This window comes from Alexandromys fortis, unplaced genomic scaffold (assembly GCF_014885135.2).
Source record: "Alexandromys fortis isolate MF-2015 unplaced genomic scaffold, M_Fortis_MF-2015_v1.1 scaffold_162, whole genome shotgun sequence".
Taxonomy (NCBI): domain Eukaryota; kingdom Metazoa; phylum Chordata; class Mammalia; order Rodentia; family Cricetidae; genus Alexandromys; species Alexandromys fortis.
Genome location: NW_026068033.1, coordinates 723,817 through 750,827, shown reverse-complemented (window position 1 = coordinate 750,827; position 27,011 = coordinate 723,817). Strand labels below are relative to the sequence as shown.

Here is a 27,011-nt window from a genome sequence, read left to right as displayed (position 1 = left end):
ACTGCCTGCCTTGTTCAGATGAGTAGAGTGATGGGGATGTGAACTCTGAAGACTTCTGACCCACTTTTCTTTTCCTTTCTTTGTGTATTTTCACTGGTTATAGATTGCCTGGGCCTTAAACAAAGGAATAAAGGCAGATTATAAGCAGTATTGGGATGTTGAATTGGGTGTTACTTATGTCCCGTGGGACAAAGTCAAACCTGAGGAGCTGGAGAGTTTTTGTGAAGGAGGAATGTTGGACAGTGACACACTTAACCCAGGTAAAACAATGTTTAACTTCTTTCACAGTTCATGGTCGTGTAATAAACAACTTTATTCTTTGCACTAGGAAGAATTTTGGGTGATCTTAAAGTTCCAGGTATAAGCTAATCTCCCTGCTGTTAATTGAAGATACGGTAACCTTTATCTGTCTAAGATGTTAGCAGAAAAAATACAGACCCTGGTTAAATCCTGACTGTTAGACTTAATAATTAGAACTTTGTATTAAAAATGGACTGCTTAGACTCCAGTTGCACATCAGTGGTATAGACTGAGAATCAGGAGATACCTGTAAAACCAGAGCCCTTTGGTTACTAGAAGCGTTTCAGGGTGCAGACACTGATTAGAGATGCTTACCAGTAAGATACAAGTGTTTAAAGCCCCACTTTGACCCCAGATATTTGTGGTGATGCTCAACTCTGTGTTATGTTTTAATTCATGTTTTATAATAGGTCTTTTGAGAAATTTAAGCATCCCAAGAAAACACACATTCACACACATGTATTAGACCAGGAAGTTGATTTGTTTGTGGATAGTAATATTATGAGTGCTGGGTTATTAGTAAGATTGTGGTGGAGATAATGGGATGTTTAAGAAGTGTTAACTTGACAACCAGAAGGAGGGAAAGTGGTGTGATGATGCTGAGGTGCCCACCCCCTTGGATTAATGCATGTTTTCACGTAGGAGGAACTAGATTTCTCTTCAGGCAGATGAGCCTACCATGCCCCAGTTAAGCCCCAGAATGCAAAATGTTTTTTCTTGCCTCTAGGCAAGATAAAGAGGTGGAAGGGTGTTGTAAGAAGGCTGCTAGCTTGTTTTCCTGGCTGCCCGGCAGCTCAGCCCCAAAATAACCACTCGGAAACTATATCAGTTAAATCACTGCTTGGCCCATTAGCTCTAGCTTCTTATTGGCTAACTCTTACATCTTAATTTAACCCGTATCCAGTAACCTGCATCACCCGCGGCTCCACGGCTTCTCCCTGACTCGGCCTTCTTCCTCCCAGCGTTCAGTTTAGTTTTCCCCACCTATCTAAGTTCTTCTCTGCTATAGGTTCAAAGCAGTTTCTTTATTCATTAATGGTAATCACAGCACACAAAGGGGAATCCCACATCAGAAGGGTGTTTTCAGTATTTTTTTAGTGTTAGGGAGAGACTGAAAAGACAGGCATTACAAGTGGATGTGTCTGGATCCATCCATTCTGCTTACATATTTCTGTTGTCAATTTGAATAATTACTGAAAATTAGTGTAGGGATTTCTTTAATGAAGCTGTTATTTTCTAATTTTCAATGTTCATTTCTATATTTAAAGTTGTAAGTGAAAATGCTAAACATTTCTTGTTACATTCATAGATTGGAAAGGCATCCCCAAGAAGTCTGAAAATGAAGTTGCTCAAAATGGAGGTGCAGAAGCCTCCCACACAGATCCAGTGTCACCCGTACCCAAGCCTTTGCCTGTGCCTGTCCCTCCTATTCCTGTTCCTGCGCCTATAACAGTGCCGCCTCCACAGGTAGGGCTGTCAAGAACATGATTTAAAACTTCGAGGGTCTGAAAGGTTGCTTTTTAAATCTTACTGTTCTGTCTAAAAGTGAATACTAATTTTTCACATTTTGATATATCACGTCTATTTTTGAACAACTTTTTTCATGAATGTCAATAAAACAATTAATTTAGATTGTTTCACAAGTGTTATTTGGATGACTCAATATCTAAGACTTAGAGTGTCTTAGATATTGAAATCCAGAACCACTAGTGATTTGATTTGAACATTGTTTATCTTAGCCTACTACATAAGTTGTCAGCTGTTCTTTCTTAGACTTGTATTTTCCAATTTTTAAACAATTCTGCCTTAGAATATTTTTAAATGTCTCCTATGCTGTCAGAACACCGGTAGAACCCAATGAAATGCAGTGTAAATGGCCAACTTACAGGAGAAAGCAGAGCTTAGATTTATAGCATTTAAGTAGGCACAGGTTACCTACCATCTTTTTAATATAATATAATATAATAAATGTAGTGGTATAATAAAATTTTAAAAATAACTGCTTTTATTTTCTTGGTGCACATACGCTGTATTTGAGAGTAGCTAGATATGTGTTTGGCTTTTCTTTCCAGGTCCCACCTCATCAGCCGGGCCCTCCTGTAGTTGGTGCTCTCCAGCCACCTGCTTTCACACCTCCCTTAGGAATCCCCCCTCCAGGCTTTGGCCCTGGTGTTCCTCCTCCTCCACCACCATTTTTGCGCCCAGGATTCAACCCGATGCATTTACCACCAGGTACACCGACACAGCTGAGACTACCGACAGTTTGGGCTCTGGATAAAATGAGCAGAAGGCATTGACCTGATTTCTCTTACCCTAGGTTTTCTTCCTCCTGGACCCCCACCTCCTATAACTCCACCAGTATCCATTCCTCCTCCTCACACTCCACCAATAAGCATCCCAAACTGTAAGCATGTCTTTCCTCTGTGTTGGCTTGATGTCTTGGAGTTGGGGTAGGAGGGAAAGTGAGCACATAGTAGGGTCTGTAGTCTGGTTAAAGGTTGTTGACCGGAAACATACCTCATTACTCAGCTTCACATGTCAATGTAATTATATTCCTTAGCTGCTATCGCTGGTATAAATGAAGACACTACAAAAGACTTATCTATTGGAAATCCCATTCCAACAGTGGTGTCTGGGGCTAGAGGAAACGCCGAGTCTGGTGACAGTGCGAAAATGTATGGCTCTGCTGTGCCACCTGCTGCACCCACGAATCTGCCTACCCCTCCTGTAACCCAGCCTGTTTCACTTCTTGGTAAGTTAATTATTTTTTTTGTTGTTAGTTTTTTTTTTTTTTTTTTTGCCCCTTCAAGTTTGGCTTGGAAGATCTTAAATGGTTTGTGCAGTTCCACTTTACCAGGAGACATCTTCATTGGTGCCTTTATGGCCCAGTTGTCTTCAGCAAAACATCTGCACATGTTAATTTGATACAAAAAAAATCAATTAAAGTAATTTCTATGAAAGAAATGGTTACATGTTCTTAACATGATTCCAGGCTTTCAGCTCTGAGCAGCTGGTTTCTCATATATAATTCTCTGTTCTTATTCCTCTAAAAATCCTGGAATTTTTTTTTTAATATATAGATTGGCAAGTCCATCATCTATGATAATCTTAACAGACTGGTGTTGTTTTCTGTGTGAGGGTTGTACAGTGAGGTTAGAGCTGAGGCCATTCTCACCGGCTCTTGGGTTCCTTCTGCTGGAGCTGCTCCTTCCCACAGCCGCATCGCTGCAGTCAAGGGAGGTACAGCCTGGAGGTTTCCCAGTTACCCTTGTGAGGGTGTACTCTAGTTTGCTTCAGTACATCAATAGTTTTTATGATAATCATCTTTTAAGTTAAAAATTTGTACTTGAAGTGATATCACCAAGTATAGTTCATATTTGATTCTCCTAAGGGAAAGTTAATGCTTCTGTATGGGTCCTTTTTATTTTCAGAGTGTATGTGTGTGCACATTTGCTTTCAGAATCTTGCTTTAGGAAAGACTCTTGCTGACCTGAGATGTAGGATTGTGGGACAGTGGTTTCAGGTAGAGCACTTCACTTTATACAAAAATCTTCTGGATTGAAGTTTTTACTTTGTACCCCATAAATAGTGAAAAATGCCAATTTCTTTTTAAGGTGAAGTTAGGACTGCTCTTTAGTGTACATAATGAATTTATTTTTAATTTCCTTAGTATACAGAGGAAGGACTGTTTGTTAGAGGAGGATTTGGGGAGATGAATTGTTTAATGAAGGGTTGGTTCAAAGCTTGCACTGTATGGGGATGGCATGGAAAGACGCACCACTGGACTGGGAAATAAGGGAAAACAACATTGCCAGACCTCGCTAGGTTACAGCTATTTTTTGTATTTCTAGTGTAGTTGCACAAGTATCTGATGTAGTTTTCTAATTGGCCCTTTCCTGCACACCCTCTCCACCCGTGCACGTCTCTGCCTTGGAAGAGAATCTTGTCCAAGGGCCGTGGTTGTTAGGCTCCTTGAACTGTTACAAAATTGTGTGTATTTGTCATTTTCTTTGGACTTCATAACTTCACTGAATGAGTAGAAAGATTTCATGATCTCCAAGAGTTTGCTAGCTCTACTGCTTGTAAGTAGTCCTGTTTGGAGTGAGTACCTGCTTCTATTTATTTCTTACTACCACCCAACAGACACTTTAACCTTTGCAACCAACATAAAACAAGTGAAACAAATCAAGGTTAATTTGGCATGTGCAACATTGCTGAGGAACACTGACGTGTTCTCATTACCTCACATACCTTTCCGTGTATTCACTCACAGGAGAGCTCACTGATTCCATAAGTGAGGTGGGATAGGGAAATGGGAGACTTTTAATGTGGGCTCTTTGATTTTGGTTATCTTTGTCTATAACCTTTAAAGCAAAATTGGAAAATGAAGGGTTATTCAAATCCTGGAAGGTTTAAAATTTGAATTAAAGTAAAAACAGAAACTATTTTATTAAAATTAGTTCTTTAAACTAACATGGAATAGTCCAGTTCCAGTTAACAGAAGGAAACATCTGGAAACGTGCTGGGCCTTGTGGCACTGTGTTCCCAGAACTCGGGAGGCTGAGGTCCAAGGATCTTGAGTTGGATGCCAGCCTGAGCTACGTAGCAAGCCCCTGTCTCTGAGAAAGAAATCTTGGAAAAAAAAAATGGTCACATAAATCTTGACCTTTCAGAGAAATGAGTTTTGGTTTTCTTATTAATACAAAGGTCTAATATGAAAATATTCTTGACCTGATTTTTACATTGTAGTAAAGCAAGCCCTTTGAAGAGGTGAATGGGTTTCTCCCCTGAGCTGCCATTGTGCTCATTCCAAGGCTACTGTCATGGTGGCCCTAGTCCCTCACAGTCCCACCCTTCCAGCATTCTTCTCTTGCCTTTAGTTGCCATCTCACACTGCCATCTGTCACAAGAGTCAAAAAGGAATCCGATCCCTGCAGTATTCCTTGGACATACCTGTCACCAGTAAATTTCACTAAGTTCTCACCCATACCTCTGCCTGCTTGAGAGGGTGAGCTTTTTTCAAGTGAGATGTTTTTCCTTTTTTGTTGTTGTTTTGTTTTTGTGTGTGTGCAAATAAAAGAGAATTTATTCAAAAGAACCACAGTTCCACCACTTGGGAACGCAAGAATCACATTATGGTATCACAGTGGACCGGGAGCTGGTTGCCGGTGTAGTCCTCCTGTGGGAGCACGGAGACTAGATGCTCCCTCTCTTATTGGTGCTCTAATGTGTACTGTAAGTCTGTAGAAGGAGATGCTGTGTTGACCAGAACACCTTAAACCTCTAGAAGCTAATGCTGAAGTCCCATTTCTTCATCTGTAAAAGGGATACGATGGCATCAACACGCCAGGGTGTGGTGGTGATTCAGTGGCTAACATACAAAACTGCCTCCTAGGAAGCATTTAGTGAACAGTGGGTGCTATCACAGGTAAGAAATGCCATAGGTGTGCTTAGGACATCTAGAAACAAGTGTTTATACTCCAGTCTGTGATGACACTGCTGAGCTTTGACTCATTATAAGCTCTGGTTTGCTCTCAAGGAGAAAGCAAGATTTTTGGAACAATAGTCTTTGTATAGTTGCTTGTACATTTGAAGGAAGATAAAGACCAGATCACAAGCAATCAAATTCCATTGTTTGACTTATTCAGAAAATATGTTAAATCATAGCAGCATTTTACTTAATAGCACAACTCAGTAATGAAGGTCTCTACATAGTAGATACCAAATAGTTTTCTTGCAGTGTGTCGGTATTTTTGAAGCAACACAAGCCTGTCAAATGTTAAGCTGATCAAAATTTCACTAGTTGTAATGGGAAGGAAGACAGTGAAGTGCCTGGTGCTGCTGTTGATTTCTGTCATCAGATTTGAGTTTAGGTGTTAGTTTGTAGGTGACTTTACTGTTTCTAGAGCTGAGCTGAGGTGCACACCCCCCCCCAATTGAATTTGGAAGAACACAAGCTTCCATCATATTTTTAAAAACATTTTGATTCTTTGAATAATGCTCATCATTTGAAAATAATAAACAACTAGGCATACAACAAGTATTCGTTATTATTTGATTTTAAAGAACACTGTTTAGTTAGCATCTCATGGGCCAAAGTAGCTGAAATCAGTAGTGGTTTTGTCAAACCTAAAGATGACATCTACAGTTGTCAGTCATCTCGGAGAGAAGATGGTGGCAATTCAGTTCATCCTTTTGATTGTATGAGCATTTATGTTTGCCTTTCAAATCCGTTGTATGATATGTATTGCTAATATTATGTACAGCATATTTATTAAAAAGTTAATTTGTAAATGTAAAGTTTGGGTTACTTTGGTGTTCCAAACAATAAAAAAGTACACAAAAAGTTGTTTGTTTGTGTTACCTATCTGTCCTGTGTTACAAGGATATCCAGAGTATGCTTCAGACACAAACTGCCAGGTGGCGTGAATTCCTCTGTGGGAAGTGAAGCCACTTCCTGACACTTGCACTTACTTGTTAATTCTCAATACGAAGCGATTGTCACCTTCTCACCTTCCCTGCTTCTGTCACACTACTGCAGATGGTGAAGTTTGTAAATAAAATTTGACTTCTGAGAATAACCTTACAAATGGGGGTTACTTTTTCTCTGCTCTAAGTCACAGTGGTTTTGAAGCCAGACTCACATGTTGATGGCCCATTAGTGGAGTTGCTGGTCCGTGGGTTGGTACCCTTGAGTCTCTACCTAGCTGCAGCAGGCATTTAAACTGATCTCGGACTAGGGCACCGCAAGAAAAATTGAAAATTAAATTGTTTAGTAAATTATACTAAAATGTTTTTGATTTTATATCATTAAGTTAGGAGCCCTAAAATGTGCCTAGAAGTCTTCCCTACATTTTGCTGATTGTTTCAACATGGGTATTTGATTTCTGATGGCTTAGCTTTGGATTTCTCTGCTCAGTCATTGTCTTGAAGTTTATAATTTTTATAGCTAGTAATTTAAACAGCATTTAAATTAGAACATTACAGCACCAATCTGCTAGTTGCATACTAGTTATAATATTAAACAGCAATAGAAAATTAGAGGAAGTACATTTTTTCTTTTTTTTTTTTGAGAGTAATGCCTGATTTATAAAAATACTGAACTTTTGTATAGTTACATTAAATTACAAGCTGAAAGGATATACCAGAAGGCCTCTTGACATTGTCTTCTAAGAGTGTTCTTTTCAGAGCATTAAACGTACCTAAATTGGTGTTCTAAACACTAATATGTTGTTCCTCTAGTCACTAGTATCACATAGAAATGACTTTGAAATATTCCTCACAGTGCCTTCAGCTTAATATATACAATATTATTCAGTGGATAGACTGGATAAGGCAAAAATAATGGTTAAATCTGTAGCAGAAATTTGCCTAGGATATGAGTTTATGCATGAATACAATATGTTATCGCAAAAGGTGAAGCTCTTCAAACAGAACATGGAGGAAAATAGTATGTGAAACTTCCAAGGGCTTGCACATTGTCTCCATGTCTCCTGAGGCTGTCACTAGGAAGTCCAAGGTGTTGTTCACTAGCCTGAAGAGAACCTGTCATCTTGTTTCTAAGGGACATTTTTAGAAGAGTAGGAGGGCATAAACTTGGGAATCTAGATAGGTTTTGATAGACACAGACATTTCTGTGAAGAGTTTCAGGTAAGACTTGTCTGGCTAACACTAAAAGACTGTCTACAGAAAATTATTTTGAATAATAGAAGCTAACTCTATGTATCAAGTTTACTAGCCAGTAGTGTAATTTTCCATTAAAATCATAGATGTGTCTATTGGTTGACATAAAGTAGTTAGCAAGTAGCACAAAAATGACTTTAAAAAGTAGTTGTAAACGGTGCAGGCTAATAGCTATACAAAATCTATTGTCTATTTACACAAAATATTTTGTGTAAAACAAAAAGATCCAAGCCGTCTTTAAAAAATGATTGTCTGATCAGATTTCATTTAAAATTCTTGAGTCCATATATGGTATGACTTTTGACAAGACATCTCAGTATACCTTCTTCCTTAGCTAAAGAAGTCTCCCGTTTCTCCGAAAGATTTCTGGTGACATGTTAAGGTCCTGTTTGTAACAGTAAATGGAATGTGCTTTCTCTTACTCTTGACAATGACCTTCAGCTTCCAACATGGTCCACTGTGAACATTGCCTGGGAGTGTTCTCAAGGTAAATGTTCATAAATATCATGAATTGGTGAGTCTAGGAGGGAGGAAACCCAAATGTTGGTTGTATTGTTGTGTCAGGGTTTTGAAGGTAGGATATCAAAAACAAAATGCCTTTTGTTGGTTGATTGATTATTTAAATAAATACTTGTATATTTGCCTACAGATAAGGCATTGGTTGAGAAGTTAAGGGTTGTTGGTAGTGAGCTGGAGGGAGATGTAGTTCAGTACACTTGACTTGTGTGTACTAGTTCCTTGGTTAGATTCCCAGCAGTACACATAAAAATGAAATGAGTGGCTGATAGATATTTTCCTCAGGTGTAAGAACGCCCTCCCCATGGGAAATACTACAGTGACCATTCTCTCGGTCAAATTAAAAAACAAGTAGCAGTCAATTTCAATTAAGAAAAAAACTTAAAAAGTGACGTAGTTTTCGAAGTTCAGGATCTCCCAGGTTTGTTATGTTGAAAAGATTCTCACCATTTTGGGACCCATAGCCTCTGCTCTCATCGGCGGTGTCTTCTTGATGCGATTGCTCATCACCTCTGCCACCACCACTCAGTGTCAGTGTCTACTGAGAACCTACTCTGTCGAGTATCCCTTCAGGTGCTGAAGATAGCAGAATGAACACAGTGAGATCTGTCTCTCTGGTGTTTATTCCTTTGGATAAAAAGTAAACTAATTATCACGTGGAGTCATCCAATGAAGAGAGAAGAAAAGTAGAGGTGGTGTGTTAGGGGTGAAGACATTGAAGATATTGAAATGTGCTATTTGTTATCACTAAGATGGCCAGAGTGGGCATTTGGAGGAAGTAACATTGAGAAAGAAACCCAAGTAGAGGAGAAAGGAAAATAAGCCACGTAAGTACTGAGATTTGGCATTTCGGGCACACCAACAAAAGAGGGAACCTGGACTAAGAAGCAGCTTTACCTGGAGGAGCCACGAGGAACTGGTAGAGCTGGGACAGAGCAATCTCAGGCTGACAGATGAGTGTAGGGGAGTTGTGGGAGTCAGGGCGTGCAGAGCGAAGTAGTGCTAGGTTTTAAGACAGGCCTTTTTTTGAGGAACAGTCTGGGAGCTAATACAGTAGTTTGTGATCTGAATGCATTTTAAAGGACTGCCCACTTTTTTTAAGTATGTGCTATTAAAAGCATCAAATTTGTACACTTGTCACATGTACATGAGCAGTTGGCGCTATGACTTTCATTCTTGAGATGCACAAATCTCAGGGGTGCTGGCTATTTTGGAGTGTGAGGGTCATATTTACATGCTCTTTTAATTTTGTCCAGGTGCAAGTGCCAAGTACACTGGATAAATTATAAAGGGGAACACTCACACACCATTAGATAAGGATAATATTTAATGTCACAGAGGCCTGTGAGTTTCAGAAACAGTTGGTATATGGACATAACCCTAGAATCCTTAAACATTTCACAGTTGAGGCTAAGATGTTGGCGCTAAAGGACATAGACCGTACTTGGCAGGATCTCTAAACAGTTGGTGCACATTAATGAGTTGCTGGAGAAGCAAAGGGAGGAAAAAGCTCCCAGGGTCTCATGGCAACAGATGATGGAATTAAAGTCATGGTAACCTTGCTGCATTGGGAGCCTGGCATTTAGCCACTCATGTACTGTTTTATCCAGCGAAGGGTAGAGAAGGTATAGCCAGTGGACTAGAACACGAAGAAGTAATCTGGAGGCCATGCAAGGGCAAAGGGTGAAAAGATAAGCTCCCAAGGGTCATCACTGTTGGCTCAAAAAAAAAAAAAAAGTCTTGGTATGGTGGTTCATGGCTGTAATCCACAAACCCAGCAAGTAGGAGAAGCAGAAGAATCCAAAATTGGAAGCCAGCCCGGAGCATGTAACAAGAAGCTGTCTCAAAACTAAGTGCTGAGTCTTGGCAGCAGGCCTTAACAAAACTAAGACTCTTAGTGACTTGAGAAAAGTTCACTGAAATGAAGGATTTGTAATCCTGATGTAGGGACAGGAGAGAATGGGGGTGAAGAAATATATATAGACGTGATTTTTTTCTTAAAACCTTGGGGAGAGTTGCTTTATAGGGGCAAATGGTAGGTGAATGCTGAAAGATGGCAGAGAAAGAGAGTGAGGTTCTTCATTTTCATTCCTAAATAGTGGGTGGTTTTGGAGAAGCTAGTCTGAGAGAAGCCAAGGGTAGTGTAGGGCAGCTTAGAGAGGTGAGAGCGGGGCCAGCATGGAGCGGAGCAAGGGGCTTTGATGTTGCACAGAAAGGCATAAAACTGACAGGGGGCAAGTAGGCTTTGGAGGCTTCAGGGTCAGGTGGGAAAGTAACAGAAGGTGGTTTTGCAAAAAAAAGTACAATAAAACAAAATGGTATGTTCATACAATGGAAGAATATTTGGTATTAAGTACTCGTTCGTGCTACAGAAATTGGATGAGCCTTGGAAAAATGCCAAGTGGAAGGAGCCACTCACAAAGGACTACGTATTGTATGACATTGTATGATTTTCTTTTTTCTTTTGAAAATGCTGGTTAATAGACAAATTCACAGAATAAAAAACTAGCTGGGTGGACTGGGGGAGGGGAAGGTGATTCATAGAGCAGGCTTTCTTCTAAGGATAATGAAAGTATTCTGAATGTGCAAAGACCATTGGCTTGAGGTTTTTATATGAGCACATTTAGAATGTGGAAAAGTTAACCACAAAGCAAACCAGCTATAGCTGGTAGACTAAGTGAAGCATTAACCTATGAAACAGATGCCCTAGATATGGGACTGTGAATTGACTGGGAAGATGGAGAGTTGCTGATGAGAGAAAAATGTGTTCTGTATTTACGAGTTTAATTTCTTGAGTCAGTTTGCTTGGGCTTGGGATGGGAAAGACTTGACTTCCATGCTTAGGCCCAAATTTAAATTAGTATTGGGGGTGAAGGCGTAGCTGTATGAGGTCCTATGATCAGTCTCCAGTGTCACAAATTTTTAAAAAATACCAGTGTTGAGAATTTTCTAGGAATCTATGATGGGAGAGAATCGAGGACTAATAGGAAGGAGATAATTGAGGAAGTCTCAGGATCCTGGGCAGGGTGGTTGGGATTTGGCTTGAGTGATAGTTGTTAGTGACGAAGCCTCCATTACCTGCTAGAGGTGAGGCAGTGGTCGCAATGGAATAGAAGGCCAGGTTAGCCAGGTAGAGATGAGGGACAGATTCTAGGCCATGTACACTTGGCGCTTCTGGTCCTCACCTCTGCACATAGGAGGTCCGTCTGTTCTTTAAAGATCCATTTATGTTTCATGCCCTCTGTGGGACTCAGCTGAAAGCCCTTGTGTGTGTGTTTATATGTATCCTTTACACATCAGGTGTTGAGGACAACCTCCTGACATCTGTCCCTTAGTCACCATGGTGGTGCTGTCTCTGTAATTTAATTGTGAAGCAGCCATTTTGGGGATCATTAGGAAATTGGTCAGTTTGCTGGTGTGTTTTAAGTTAAACAGACTTCGGTATAATTGTGTTTGTTGTCCCACCAACACCATGTTACCCCACATTGCTATAGAACCCTGCCTAGTCTGGAGCCCAGCATCCTTATGCCTCCACAGTCTGAGTTCTGGGATTACAGGCAGGCATTTCAATGTTTTATTTCCAACCTGCTCCCAAGCTTTGTTTACTAGGAATTTGTGAGTGTGATGTGTTAGCTCCCCAGGTCTGAGCTTTTTGTTTAATATTGGCCAGTATTAATGCTGTGACTCTGCTCTGCCTGCTGAGCCCTATGTATTAGTATGAGTAAGCTCATACTAATCTACCTATTAGGGTCTGGGCGGCTGGAAAACAAACGAGCAGCCTCCAGGCAACGCCTATGTGATACATGACTTGCTGCCTACACATCCAGCAAGGTAGTCTGTTCAAATAGGACATTTCTTATTGATCTCCTAAAATTGTTCTTTCTGCATTCTTCATCTTGCATTGACACCTTTATTCATGCAGATATCGGTGTTTCTTAATTCCAGAACTCAGTCCTGCCCACTAGCTGCCCTCAGTCTGCCTCCTACCCTAGTTCCTGTCTTTTGTCCTTCTTGGGGGGGTAAGAACCTAATAGTCTGGCCCTCTTTGCTTTTTGTATACCACTTACCAGAAAGTTTTCAAAACCAACGGGATCATCCTCTGCTCATGATCCCTCTTTGGTTTCCTCCATTAACTAGGCAAAGACCAGATTCTTTATTATGGCATTCAAGGCCCCTACACTGCCTTGGCTGACCCAGGCAGCTTCATAAGCCTTGTCTATGGATAGGGTCTCCTTCCTTTGCATCTGAGGTCGTCCTGCTGCAGTGCATCCTCTGCCTCACGGGAGTACTGAGCTGTTGTGAAAGCTCCCAACCCCCTTCCCTCTATAACACTCTCTCCTACCCATACTGGTTTTGTATTTTTTTCTACCTGTCCTTCAGACTCAACCCAGGCCTCTTCTGTGATTCCTGTTCAGGTCCACATTGTTGGTTAGCCCAACCCTCTCTGTGCCATCTGTAGCAATTGAAAGGAAGGTTACTTTTTAATCCTCAATTGAGTTAATAGTAAAGTTTTGGTTTATTAGTTTTTTAATTTATAACTACCTATTCTAGATAAACCTAATTAAACATAATTATGGCCAGCATATCTTTTTTACTTTACGAATCTGTATTGCACTGGTGTGTAATGCCAGCCTAGATTCCCTAGCAAAAGTTAACATTACCTTTGTGCCTACTAAAAGATTCACCATATACATTTTAATTATATCCTTTATTACAGAAGCAGTACAGTTTTACTGTTTTGCAAAAACAGCAAAAGGAGCTGCAGTTAAAGGGGTAGGGAGCTGAGTTTACCCAGTATCTGAGGGCCAGTGGTGTATGTGATCTATAAATGTTACTTCTTCCCTGTACCCTGTGAGGACAGCCTTTCTGACACATCTTCCCAGCTGAAAGAAAAGGATTTGGTTGTTTCCTATTTAGAACAAATACCAAATAGAAAGATCCATGTGTAGAAAGGAGATTTGTGTCCTTTTTAAGTGTACTTTATGGGAGGTTTAAATACATGATTACTGCAGATTGGCCCAGTTTATTCAAATCCACCCTATTAAAGACTTACAAGTGGTCCTAGGGACAGTCACTTACATTTAATAAAGACTCATTTTATCCTCTGTGCTAGGGAGTTGGCCTTACATCTTCCATCCACTGTCTGCTTGGTGTTTAAGGAGTCACCGTTGCCCAGCATGCGGTCTAACTTTGATTTCTCAGACTTGTCTGAGTACTTAGAGCATTTTGAGATTGTCCCCGTGAGCCTCTAGATGAGCACGGGAAGATGCCACAAAAACAACAACAAAATGGAAATGTTGTGCTTAGTCCTATTTGTTTAGTCACTAAACAAAATGTGTCAAGTGATAGTATCTGCAGTTACCTCAGCAGGCACTGAGCTCTGTCATACTTTACGTGACAGGTACATGTCAAAAGTAACTCCAAGCGTGGTGATCCACCATCTTTAATTCCAGCACTGGGGAGGCAGAGATAGACAGATCTCTTGAGTTTGAGGTCAACCTGGTCTACAGAGCAGCAAGTTCCAGGACAGCCAGGGTCACATAGTAAAAAACCCTGTCTTCAAAAAACAAAAAATAAACAAAAGGCAACTCCTGAGTAGATCGTGTTTGTGTGCCAGAGGACTTTGTTGTTATGTAAATATGTGGCTAAGTTAAAATAGTGTAAGCTGGTGTTCATGCATTGAGTGGGTTCGTACATGGGTCACAGCTGAAGTAGGAGGTTTGGTTCCTTGGTAGTACTGGTGCATACAGGAAACAGAGGCCCTTGCAGGGCTTGCTAGTTTTCTACAATACTGACTCAAGTTACACACCTGAAATTAACGGTGTATCTCTGTCATAAAGGCACTTACGACCACCGTCAGCTGATGGTCATAATCCCAATCTTCCTCAGACTTTGGTACATGGGCAGATGAGTGACTGCTACCTCTTACTATCTGGAGCCTTTTCTAACAGCTCTTTGTATTTGAAAAGAAATAGACGTGATACCTGTTTATCAGGACCGAAAGAAATCCTTGTTTTTCCCTCCTCCTGTAAATGCTGGGTTGAACTTACATAATTACAGGGCCAGGATGAGCAGGCTCCCCTACAGACCAGAAACAGGCAGCGAGCTAGTGACTAACCAGCATCAGCATCGTCAGTCTTGCTGCCTTTGGGAGAAGAGTAGAGGGTATATGGCCAAGGATCAATTCCAGCCCTCGTGTTGACCTAGTAGATGACACTTTCAGCAGGGCCCAGAAAAAAAATGAAAAATAAGCTTTATGTGCATATGGATCTTTATCATAGGTCCTAGAATGATGGTGGATACTGCATGGTAACTACACAGCGTAGTCTAACAGAGTGGGCACATTAAGACATGGGATCAGGTTGTACCCTTTGAGAGAACACATCTCACTGTCTTGACATGCTGGCAGTGAATATAGACTTTTATCTCGTTGAGACTCGGGACTGTTAGATGTCACAACTTCTGAGAGAAGACCGACAAGAACTGCAATACTACAATTTCCTCATTCAGCATTTCTTGTCCTCTGCCTGAATTGGGTGCCCAAACAGTGAGTCTACCATTGCTGACCTTGCTTATCACTAATGTGAGGTTAGTTCAGCATGAATTCAGAGCGAAACCAATTCAGGACTAAATCGTGTTTTTCTTTACACAGGAGACAGCTAAAATAGACAGTTACATTTTTGTTTGTGTTATCTTTCAGGCACTCAAGGAGTTGCACCTGGTCCTGTAATTGGGCTCCAGGCACCATCTTCTGGTCTTCTTGGTGCCAGACCCGGCATGATCCCACTTCAGCGCCCCCCAGGGATGCCTCCACCTCACTTGCAGCGGTTTCCTATGATGCCACCTCGCCCCATGCCACCGCACATGATGCACAGAGGTCCGCCTCCAGGACCAGGGGGCTTTGCTGTGCCCCCACCTCATGGAATGAAAGGGCCCTTTCCACCACATGGTCCTTTTGTTAGGCCTGGTGGAATGCCAGGGCTTGGGGGCCCAGGCCCAGGCCCGGGAGGACCAGAAGATAGAGATGGAAGGCAGCAACAGCCGCAGCCCCAACAGCAGCAGCAGTCGCAGCAGCCGCAGCCCCAGCCACCACAACAGTCACAGCCACAGCAGCCACCACCGTCACAGCAGCCAGCACCAGCTCAGCAGCAGCCACAGCAGTTTAGAAATGATAACAGGCAGCAGTTTAATTCAGGTAGAGACCAAGAAAGGTTTGGAAGAAGATCTTTTGGAAGTAGGGTGGAAAATGACCGGGAACGTTATGGCAACCGTAATGATGATAGAGATAATAGTAACCGTGAAAGGAGAGAGTGGGGAAGAAGGAGCCCTGACCGGGACAGACACAGAGACTTGGAAGAGAGAAATAGGCGCTCTAGTGGGCATCGGGACCGAGACAGGGATTCTAGAGACAGAGAGTCTCGTAGAGAGAAGGAAGAGAATCGGAAAGAGAAGCATGAGCTCACAGACAGGGCAGGTGGTAGCAAAGCCAGTGAACCTCCCCTTAGCCAAGGGGGAAACGTAGACACTGTTTCAGAACTTGATAAGGGGGAGGCCATGGCCACAGTGGTAAAACCTGAAGAGTCACCTGCTGAGGCTACCTCATCCCTTGAACCCGAGAAGGATTCTGGCTCAGCAGCAGAGGCTCCTCGCTAGAGACTGGATATGACAGAATGGGACAGTGACACTTGGGTGTAGAGCTGAGGTGTACAGATGCTGTATAATATTTGCTCCTGCTACATCACCCCACAGTAGTTGATGGGGACTGTAAGCAATTTGATTGCTTCCCTTCTATTTAAAAATAGCCACAAAATAACAAAAAATACTGAAAATATATTACCCTTTTTTGCTGTAACTTTTTAAAAGTTTTGACTTTTAAAAGTTTACAAATCCTAATTAGAAGTGCTCTCTATTTTTTTTTTTAATTTAAGACAAGGTAACGGTGAAAGCTCCTCAAACAATAGGGATGTTTTTAATAAACTCTATTTTCGTAACAAACTTTAATGTGTGCTATTCTTCATACACTGCATTAAGGTGGAAAAGGATGAAACCATCAAAGTTTGAGCTGTTGATAATGTATTGGAGTCTAGACTTTTTGGGGAAAAGGATACTTACATGAATTCTATTTTAATATTTTGATCATAATTTGATTATAAGGTAAAAATTAGTGATCTTAACGTTAAACTAAGAAACCTGTGTTCTTTTTTCCCGTTGGTTTTGTGGGTAATGTTGCCAAAATTAATTTGTAAAGATTTGCTAAGAGAAATAATTGGATTCCCAACATTACACATTACACTACAAATTACCTGATTGCCTGGGCTTCACTTAACTTAGAAAGTTGAGTGTGTTTATAATCATTCTGTTCAAATTGCTAAGGTGTAAAACAATGTATGCAACCAGAAAGCGTTTTTATAGACTAGGTATAGTGTAACATCCATCTCTTGTAAGCTTTGTTTCCTTCATCTTCAACAACCCAAGAGTACACTGCACTTTTTGCTACAAACTGAGATTCTAATAGTATTGAAAGCGCTGACGTAGAAGTCAGGGACTTAATGTTAGTTAGGTATCACAGTTCTCAACCTTCCTAATGCTGTGACCCCTTATGTTTTGGTGACCCCAACCATAACATTTTTTTTTGCTACCTCATAACTGTAGTTTTGTTACTGTTTTGAATTGTAAATATCAGATGTGGAATCCCCCCAAGGGGGTTCTGACCCACAGGTTGAGAACCACTGATTTACAGTCTGAACGACTTTTTCCTAAGCCTACATTAAGGACAAGTACAATGACTCAGCCAGTAAAGACATTTTCTGCCACCCTTGATGGCAGCTTCATCCCTGGGACCCAAGTGGTGGTTCCTTTCGTACATACCCTAAAAATAGGTAAATGATTTTAAAACTGCAAGGTCCTAAATGGGCTTAGCTGTAGAGTGCCGAGGAGTTCCTTTTTGTATGATCTCACTTGAATTTTAAATGCAAGGTCTTTATGATAATGCAGCTGTCCTGGGTTTAATTTTATGCTGACCCTACTTAGATTTTTAAGTTTTTGCTCTAGAATACTTCTGAAAAAATATATCCAATTATCCAGTGCCCAAATTTCAAGAACAGGCTTGCATTTCCAACTAAAAGTACTGAGAAATGACCCACTAAGCAGAAGAGCTCTTGTGACTACACCAGATGCTTACTCTCTGCATTTGAGTCACCCCACTCAGCACTTATTAAGAAATCTGTGACAGTTTCCTCAAACTTCAGCATAGCCACTTAGGAACACATTCCAGTTTTCAAACTTGGAAACACCAAAATTTGTACCAAGTATGTGATTGTGAATGAGTAGGATTATGGCTTACACCTGATTTGTCAAAAGTATTTCAGTTGAATGAACTATTTCAGATAGCCACAAGCCAGTTAGGTTAGTTTTTCCTGTAGTTAAGTCAGGATTTAGGCAGAACCTCCAATTTGGTTTCCTCTGCCTCCCCCAGTGCTGCTGTGATTTTTCCAGAGCACCAAAGCATGACACCAGCTTTGCCTGAAAAGTAGGTAATTGCCTTTTACAAGTTCAATGCAAATTATTCAGGTGCTTTTTCTTAAATTATAATCTCTAAATTTTTATTTTAAAATAGCTATTTTGAATCTAAATGAAGAGCTTTCGGTAATTTCTCTGAAGCTACTAATGAAGGGCAACATATTTTCTAAGACCAAGTTTGGTTTGGGCTACCACAGTCAAGGCCAGCCATACATTTTGACAGTATCATACAAAACACTTTCAAAATGGAGTACTATGAAAGTTAGCATCACTTACTTTTCTTGATGCTTAATATATGTAAAGCACGAGCTGCAAATTTATATTTGTGTACATTAATAGGCTCAAAATAAGTATCACTTTGTTGTTTACTCACAGGTTTAAATGAGAATTAATTTGAGTTTCATACCTATGTGTAACTAAGTCCAGAAAACAGAGACACAGGAAACCGGCTTTAGTTCAGTGAGTTATAGAACTATACACATCTCCCGAGCATCATCAATCAGTTCTCATTACAAGTTAAGCAATCAAAGAAGAGTCACACAGTTACACTTTTAATATTACAGTTTAATGTTCTGGGTTTTTTCTACAGTTTAGCAGGACAGCAGATGAGTTTGAGACTCAGCCACACAGGGAATGTTTACTGGGCAATCCCAATCACACCACAGGCCAAACGGCTTCCGGCATTTCCAGTCTTTGTACTTTCATCATTTCCACCTTTGCCCAAGTCATCTTCTTTCTCGTGGACCTTTGAAAAGAATAATTAGGAATATTTAGTTTGGGCAATCAAGTAATTATTTAGCACTTCTTTCTGGCAATACCACAAAGACTTAAAATGGTCACTGACATTACAAAATGTTCAAATCTATAGTAAACTGAGCTAATATTTATACTAGTAGTTAAGAGCAAACAACTAGGTTTTTCCTTGCTAGTGTATGTTACTGTTTCTAAATGAAACACTGAAGACTCAAGTGACTGTACCAGGCCATGTGGTATTTATCCTCACACATACATAACCCCAAAATTTCTTGCTATCAGAATCTCATATCAATGAACTACAGGCCTACAAATAAGAAGCAATTCTAAATATATTTATTTAGCAACAAAACTTTAAATCTTATTTTTCGAACATTTATAAATGACTGTTCTGCTTCACCAATAGGGCTGAAGAAAATTCTAAGGATAAAGGGTCAACTGAAAGGAAGTGCCTACTGAAAAGGTAGCTGCCTGAGGTGGGCAAGAGCCTTTACTGCTTGTTCTGCATGAACCAGATTCAGCTCCCGAGGCTAACTTGGGAAGACGGCTCCCATATGGTAACCAAGTGATGATAACCTACAGACTTGAATATTGACATCCATCGCAGATTTTACACTCAACGAAATGTTTAACTGTAAGGGGGCAATCATGGCAAGAAAATCTGGCTGTTTCTTCAACTTAGACCCAGTCTGATCAAATGTGACCTGCTTTCTACTTACTACATCTCAGCAGAACAGTGTTAATGGACCTAGGCAAATTAACTTTTCACTATCATATCCAATAAAAACTTTTTCCTATTCTGAACTCTTAACAACTTATGTGATTCTTTAGAAACAAGTCTGACCATCATGAAGTAATGGAAAGGTATATATCCATGTTAGAAGAAATCCTACACATGTTCTTAATACGAAAACTTACCACCATTGTTCGGCCAATGACGGAATGGTCTCCCGAGAGTGAGATCACACGATCTTCAATGGACACATTGGCCACACCATCCTTTCCAGCAGTCACATTGCCCAGGTCTCCCACATGTCTAACATGAAAAGAGCATCAGGTGGATAAGCACTGCGCCCATTTCTTTCACATCAGCAGAGTCAAACGTCAATGGACTAAGAAGTACACAATACATAACCAACATGACCACTTTTCCAGATTGACAGCAGTCTGGAAACAAATTATAAAGCATCTAGCTAGGACACCCTAAACACAGAGATCAAGTTTAAAAGTATGCTCTGGGAAGTCATGATTTGGGCCATACTTCTCATTTCAGGGATTGCAGCAAAGGATGAACTCACCTCCTGAGTTAGAATACTTTAGCAAAGCTTTGCTCCCTCCCAGGCCTCCAGTCCTTTAAATTAGGGCTTTCCTGAGAGGTTTCACATATAAATGGAGTCTCAACTAGCTTCTGCATTAGTGTCCTGTTACACAATGACTTTACTAGTGGGGCTGGCAGTACTGTTTTCTGTACCAGTTCATCTTCAATAAATGCTGCAAAACTAAGTCATATTCAGAGTCCCCATTTGTCAAGACTTTTACCCACCCCTTCCAGCACTTGGGGAAACTGGATGAGTGCAAATAAATACAAAAGCAGAGGTAGGGAGACCACTCGGCTGTCTCACAGGTGGGCTCTCCACCACCGTACCATGGAGCATGCTGCTCACCTCTCTTGATCCGCTGGTCCACCATGTTTCTTGGAGTGAGGATTAAAATGAGGTCCTGCACTGGTACAGCCTATCCACCAGAAACCAGCAGTTAGATTATGAAGCAAACGCCTGTATGTAACAATATAGGCATTTTCACCATTCCCAACACAGAAAACATTGGCCTGGTGTGCTGGTGATAGCAGCAGGAAGCAACTCTGGTATAAACAGCAGGGCTGTATAGGCTCACACACATTCTCAAGCTACCTTCTTCCTCCCCATCCCCTTTTGGTTTTGAGTTTTGAGACAGGGCCTCACTATTACAGCCCAGGATATCTGCAGCCTATGATCCTCCTGCCTCAGCCTTCCAAGTGCTAGGAACAAGAGTGTCGCACCATGCTGGCTCTTACACCTTCCTTTTAAGTGGAACAGATGTCATCTTCATGGCTCTTCTGAAGTTAAAGTCCCACATCTAAAGATCTTGGCTTTTTAAGAAGGTGGCATACCTTTATGATAAAAGCATTTGTCTTTAAAGACCATGTGCCACCCAGCAGCTCACCTATCTGGCATTTACTTGGTTGGGGCAGGCAGATTTCTAAATAAAACCCTATGCCCAAGGGCCAAGGCTGCTGCCCTACACAGCTCAAGGGGTGTAACCAGTAACAACAGGTACACTCGGTCCAAGGGATGCCATTCACAAGGAACACTGATGACAATGCAGGAAGTCCTTTCATGCAGGCTTTCCATTGTTTATGACTTCCACCCAGACCCAGAGAACAAGTACAGGGCAGCATTCAGAAAGGAGTTTAGCAAATCAGAGCTATCAAAGCTAAGGAAAGGCAACTTGGGGGAATTTTAGTAAGTATCAAAATGGATAAAACACGATCATAAGTAACTGTGGAACAAATTATGTCACGTTACACACAAGTTCTTCTGATGCATGCCATATCCAGCACACAAGACTAAAGGAGGGTGGTACAAGTTCCAGGCCACCCTGGGCTATGTGAAGAAGGGAAGGAAGCAGGGAGGGAGAGGTGAAGGGAGAGAAGGAAAAAGCTCTAGCAACATGAGTGAGGTGGTTCTTACAACTATGTGAACAAAATTCAAATTATTCTTCCAATATGGCAAAAAAAAATTACTAAATTTAATTTAACCCATCTCTTTTTACTGACTTGAGAAAATACACCTCATTCTAAGCATCAATGTCCATCTCAGCTCTCATCGCTTCTGTCTCACCACGCCTCTCATGCCAAACACTGTGTCTAAAACCCACTCAACCCCCAGCTCCAAACACCTTAAAGAATTACCCAAAATAAGCGGGAGCTTGATTTTCTTGTTTGTTTCTGTGCTTTGAACTCAAGCCATTATCACAATCAAAAAACATCAACTCCTTCACCTTCTCACACTTAAGGAATCAAACATTACTTCCTCAAGGTTGACTTAAGTGTTATTTTAACTTAAATCTTGAAGAAAGAGGGGGGGGGAGGGAGGCGGGGAGGGAGGGAGGGAGGGGGGGAGGGAGAGGGAGAGAGAAAGAAAAGGAAGTTTACTCTCTTTTAATCGTTAGCAATTGAGTTTTGACTAAGTCCCATTTGTTTTCCTGGTCAGCCAGGTACAGATGGTCACTAGCCAGCATAAGACCAACCTTGTGTATTATCTCCAAACTGATGAACGTGGAACCCATGTTGGCCTTCAGTCAATCCTGTAATTTGTCCTGACACCAAAACTGGTTCACCACTTGCCTTTATTTAAAAAGAAAGCAAGAAAGAAATTAGGGCATCAAGTTTGAATGCAAATGCCTCTGAAAAAAGGGAATTGCTGGTTACACCTTTGCCCTTCACAGTAAAGGCACAAGAGTACCCCCAAACCAAACTAGACAACACTATGCCTGGGTGCATCCACTCCAGCAGCTTAGCTCCAGGCCCCTCTCCCTAGCAATCTCAGCGCTTGCTGTGACACCAGGTCGGCAGTCTCCTGGAATGCACATTTAAAAAGCACCTAGCAGAAGAACAAAACTAAGGGCGCTACTAAATGTCAGGCCTAGGGAGTAGCTGGGCACTGCACTGACTTGTGAGACTCTGGACTTGACTCTCACAGAAACCCACACTGGCTACACCAGGACCTTGTTTTTCACTGAGCACTCAGGTGTTTATCGCGTCCATCTGGGTCTAACCAGAGCTACTTTTTTTAAAAAAATCTTATTAGGTATTCAAACCTAGAGAACATCCCACTTAACAAAAAGAAAAGACAGCAACAACACTGGAGTAGAGAAACCAAGGGAGTATCACCCCCCATCCTCCTCATCCAGGCAGGGCTTGTGATGGTTAACTGAGCTGTAATGTTATGTTCAAAATTCAAACTAGTATAACTCCAGAGAGACTGTAACAAGGAGAAAATGCAAGAAGCCACGGCATTCCTAAAACACACATGCTGATATCTTTCTTTTTATCTTGTTTTTAAATCGCCAACTTTTTCAACAAAATAAGGGACGGCAATTTTGATTTTAGTAAAGCTGGCAACAGGTGAAATCAAACAGCGTTGATAGCCAAATTATTACAAGTGCCAAGCTGGAATGTGTAACTATCCAAGGGTCTTTTTCGGGTACAAAGGGCACCAGGACTATGCAGCTCCTCTGGGAAGGAGGAAGAAGACAGGAACCTGGAATCAGGTGGACCCCTAGCTGGTACTTAGCTTTCTCAGAGCGGTGGACTACATGTGGAGGAGAAAAAAAGGCAAAAACAAAAACAACAACAACAAAAAAAACCTTACACATCAAAAGAGCAAAATGCATTAAAATGTCAAAGGAAGTGCTGACACCGAGCCAGGTGAAGAACTAAATTTCACGTTATCAGTTCTCCCGCGCATAAGGGAGACACTTGCATTCACTAGAGTCCGGCTTCTGACGTTTATGTACAACGTTCTAGAGCGCACAACCACACTCCATTTATCAAATATTCTCTCGGGATTAAGCCAAGTCTAACAAACTCCTCCTGCAGATGGCAACCTCCCCGAGGCTCTGGACACAATCTTACCACAAACACCGGCCCTGTGACGCATGTGTTTCTGCAGTATTACAGTAGTTTTCGAAAATATCTCTCCATACTTTTCTTCAAAAATGTCCCTCAGACATTCGCTGCCCTAAAAACACCCAGTCGGGCGTCTTTCTGGAGCTTTGAGAGCAAAAAAGCCTGAACGACAGTCCAAGGCCATCTTTCTTCCACCCTTCGGCCCGACCCTGACCTAGCAGGCAACAGCCAGGGACGTTGTTTATAACTGCCAGAAACGCCTGCTGCTGCGTTACTCCGAGTCCTCACCACCACGATCGAGTATCTGAAAAACCCATTCAGCCGGTGGCCGCAGAGCCCTGAGCCCGTGGACAGGGACACCGGAAAAGCAGCAGCCCCAGAGAAATAACGGACGCCAAGAGGGCTCTGTCGGGCGGGCCCGAGCGCTCCGGGGCGCGGAAAGGGACCCGCCCGGGAGGCCCCGCGACACCCCGGCCTCCTCCCTCCCTCTTCCCCCGGGCCCAGCCCCTGCCCGAGGCCGCGGTGACTCAGCACCTAGCGGGGCGCAGGCCGCGGCGGGGGCGTGGACGGCTCCCTGCGTCCCAGGTGTGCGGCCTGCGCCCCGCGCCCCGTTCCCCCGGCCCCGCGCTCCCGGGCCTTGCCTTCTGCTCGAAGTGGATGGTGCCCTTCACAGGGCCGTCGCCCTTCAGCACGCACACGGCCTTCATCGCCATGCTTCGCTAGGAGAAGCGCGGCGGCCTCGGGACCCGGAGAGGGCAGGAAAGCCGGAGGACAGAGGAAGACGCGGCTGGAAAGGCCGGCGCAAACCGAGGCCCGGCCGTCGCCGATCTTTTATACGCCCGGGTCTGGCCACGCCCACCCTGGCACGGAACCAATCGTCACCCGCGGGCTCCGCCCACCCAAAGTGGCGCTCCGGGGCCGCGGGGCACGCTGGGGGCGGGGCCGAGGGAAGAGCTGGCTTCTAGAGCGCGGCGGCCGAGAAAGTTCCAGGGGGGGGGAGGCGCCAAAGACGCTATTGTCGCCTCCTCACGCGGACGGTCGCGTTGTCCCCGCGGAAACCCAGAACGCCAGGAGGTCAGAAGCACCCCCGCCTAGAAATGCCGCGTGTGAGCGACTTCGGGGAGCGCGCCGCAGTGGCGCTTTGAAGGCTGGGGTGCGCCCAGGCGCTCGGTGTGTTAGCAGTTTTCTCCCCATGAGGTTAAATTTGTAAAGCCCCTACCCTTTCCCTCAGCTTTCCAAGCCCGCCGCACATAGCCCGTTGCTTCTTTTTGATTTTGTTTCTTTTCCTGGTGCTGGGGATTGGACGACTGACGACCTCCCACGTGGTACACAATTGCTCTACCACTCAGCCATCTTTTTTATTTTAAGGCAAGGTCTCACTGTGCATCCCTGACTGTCCTGGAACTCACACTGTAGACCAGGCTGGCCTCGAACTCACAGAGTTCCGCCTGCCTCAGCCACCCAGAGGCACCACCCAGAGTCTTTTTTATTTTTGAGATAGGGAGTGAACTTGAATTTGAGATCCTGCTGCCTCAATATCGGAATAACTAGAATTGCTTGTCTGCCCTACCATTCGCAGTTAAGTTCTATATATTCTTTTCTTCCCTGTTTGATAGGTCTCTACTTAAGACACCAGAATGGCAACCGAGTGACTCTCAGGAATAGTGCTTTAGTGGCTTAAGCCATGACTGGAGGACAGGAGGCCTGATGAAGTCATTTTCTTTCTTTTTTTTTTTCTTTTGTTTACTCATTTTTAATCATGTGTATCTGCATGTGGGTAGGCTATGCATAAGTGCAGACGCCAGGGGCATTGCATCCCCCAGCAGATGAAGTTGTGGCTGTGACCCACCTATATGGGTGCAGTGAATTGAATTTAGGTCCTCTGCAAGAGTAGTGTGTGCACTCTTAATTGCTGAGCTATCTCTCTGGCCAACTGCGGTATCTTCAACAATTATTGCTACAGAGAAATTCCTTCACCATAACCAAGCATTCTAAATTTTATTCCAAAAAATTATGTGTTAAGATTAAGATGTCTATAAAGATGTCCATCATTACAATAAAGATCCAACTGGACAGATACGACAAGGACCCAATTCAGTATGTAATGTCCTATTTCCCCGATGGGCAAGTTAAAGAAGAAAAAAATAACAAAAAACCTTTCCAGGGTAGAAGGCCAGGACCACGCCTAACTGAATTGGTGCCTCTAAGTAGTTATAAAATCCGTGATTTTGTTTATTTATCCTTTTCTTTCTGTTCTTTTTCTTTCTTCTCTCGCTCAGCTTTAGCTTCTTCCTCCTTGTGTTTTTTGATCAACTGTTCTACTTCCTTCTGCTTGAGGACTCTGATCACAGTCTTTCCATTCTCTCTTGTTAGTGTGGCGATCTTCACTTTCTCAGCTGACAGTTTACTAACATCCATGGTCTTATTTAGCACCTTGATAGCGAGAGCAAGTGCCGACTTCAGAGTCATCTCTCCTTCTTTGTAGTCTTGTTTCAATATTGACACGGCTGCCGCACTGTTGTTCCCGATACACGTGGCTTTCCATCCCCCGTAATTTCCACTTGGGTCACTCTGATAGAGCTGAAAGCCATAGTGTTTATCCCAGCCAATGTACAGCAGAGAAACACCAAAGGGACGCTTTCCTCCAAACTGTGTATAAGCCTGTTTGATATCACACAGTGCTGTAACCAACTGCTCACACGGAATTGGCTCCTGGTACTGTAATAAATACCTTTGGGCAATGAGCCTTAGTTCATTAGTCAGGACGTTAGCATCAGATGTGATGCCTGCCACACTGCAAGCCATGTCCTCATTAAGTTTGTAGATTTTTTCAGAAAAAAAGACTTCGTCCAGAAGCTTGTGGATGTTGCGCCGCTCTGCGGCAAGCAGGACTCCATCATTGGCTAAGATCCCCAAACAGGTGCCAGCGTGCCCGATAGCTTCCATGGCATACTCCACCTGGTACAACCGACCTTCTGGAGAAAATATTGTGGTCCTGGAGTCATATCTTCGAGACATGGCTGCTGAACTTTATGTAACTCCGGAGGAAGACAGTGAGGGGTGCAGATCGGCGCCGCTTTACTCAGCTGGAGAAGAACCAACCCGGATGGCCAAGCATCCGCGGCGAATATGGCTCCCGAGCGTGCGCAGAACTGTCCTGAAGTCATTTTCGATACCTCCATACAACAGGTGAAACACAGTCTGTCAAGGGAAAGATTTCTAAGTTCTATGGACTGAGCAAAGGGTGCAACTACTTCTGAACTATCTAGAAAGACCTAGAGAAGTCACTGTAGCTAAGAAGGGGCCTCAAGAAGAGATGAAATTCTTTTTTTTTTTTTTTTTGCCTTAAATCTTTTTTGTTTTTATTGCGCTATATCTTTTTCTCTGCCCCTTCCTCCCTCCTCCCTTTCTGCCCTCTCCCATGATTCCCCACGCTCCCAATTTACTTGGGAGATCTTGTCTTTTTCTACTTCCCATGTAGATTAGATCCATGTATGTCTCTCTTAGGGTCCTCATTCATTCTCTAGGATTATGAATTATAGGCTGGTTTTTCTTTACTTTATGCCTAAAA

At 42.5% G+C, this 27,011-nt stretch overlaps 3 protein-coding genes across 7 annotated transcripts in view; 1 reads left to right on the top strand and 2 right to left on the bottom strand.

Annotated features, from left to right (window-relative positions):
- Scaf4 (SR-related CTD associated factor 4) overlaps positions 1-16,494 on the top strand; it is a 58,017-nt gene extending 41,523 nt beyond the window's left edge. For 3 of the 5 annotated variants that reach the window (XM_050164834.1, XM_050164835.1, XM_050164833.1), the window contains exons 15-20: positions 104-260; positions 1,610-1,767; positions 2,373-2,532; positions 2,618-2,704; positions 2,861-3,052; positions 15,200-16,494. In XM_050164834.1, the coding sequence (XP_050020791.1) occupies positions 104-260; positions 1,610-1,767; positions 2,373-2,532; positions 2,618-2,704; positions 2,861-3,052; positions 15,200-16,152 (1,707 nt within the window). In that variant the 3' untranslated portion in view covers positions 16,153-16,494. The remainder of the gene's footprint in view (positions 1-103; positions 261-1,609; positions 1,768-2,372; positions 2,533-2,617; positions 2,705-2,860; positions 3,053-15,199) is intronic. The other 2 variants (XM_050164837.1, XM_050164836.1) reach the window with 1 other exon arrangement.
- A 2,067-nt stretch (positions 16,495-18,561) lies between these two features.
- On the bottom strand, positions 18,562-24,262 carry Sod1 (superoxide dismutase 1). The gene is made up of 5 exons (XM_050164839.1): positions 24,082-24,262; positions 22,060-22,156; positions 20,436-20,505; positions 19,690-19,807; positions 18,562-18,763 (listed from the first exon to the last, which is right to left on the bottom strand). The coding sequence occupies exons 1-5, from the start codon at positions 24,151-24,153 to the stop codon at positions 18,656-18,658; spliced, it is 465 nt and encodes a 154-aa protein (XP_050020796.1). The 5' UTR covers positions 24,154-24,262; the 3' UTR covers positions 18,562-18,655.
- A 152-nt stretch (positions 24,263-24,414) lies between these two features.
- On the bottom strand, positions 24,415-26,804 carry LOC126515285 (proteasome subunit alpha type-4-like). Its single transcript, XM_050164838.1, has one exon. It carries the CDS (start codon positions 26,456-26,458, stop codon positions 25,673-25,675), a length of 786 nt encoding a protein of 261 aa, XP_050020795.1. The 5' UTR covers positions 26,459-26,804; the 3' UTR covers positions 24,415-25,672.
- Between the last annotated feature and the right edge of the window lie 207 nt (positions 26,805-27,011).

What these genes read in the sequence shown, in the direction of transcription:
- Sod1 (XM_050164839.1), bottom strand. Translation starts at nt 24,153, where the DNA reads ATGGCGATGAAGGCCGTGTGCGTGCTGAAGGGCGACGGCCCTGTGAAG. An exon ending in GGACCAGCGGATCAAGAGAG is followed by an intron (nt 19,808 to 20,435) that starts GTGAGCAGCATG and finishes TTTTCATGTTAG; the next exon opens with ACATGTGGGAGACCTGGGCA. An exon ending in TCATTGGCCGAACAATGGTG is followed by an intron (nt 18,764 to 19,689) that starts GTAAGTTTTCGT and finishes TTCTTTTCAAAG; the next exon opens with GTCCACGAGAAAGAAGATGA.
- LOC126515285 (XM_050164838.1), bottom strand. Translation starts at nt 26,458, where the DNA reads ATGTCTCGAAGATATGACTCCAGGACCACAATATTTTCTCCAGAAGGT.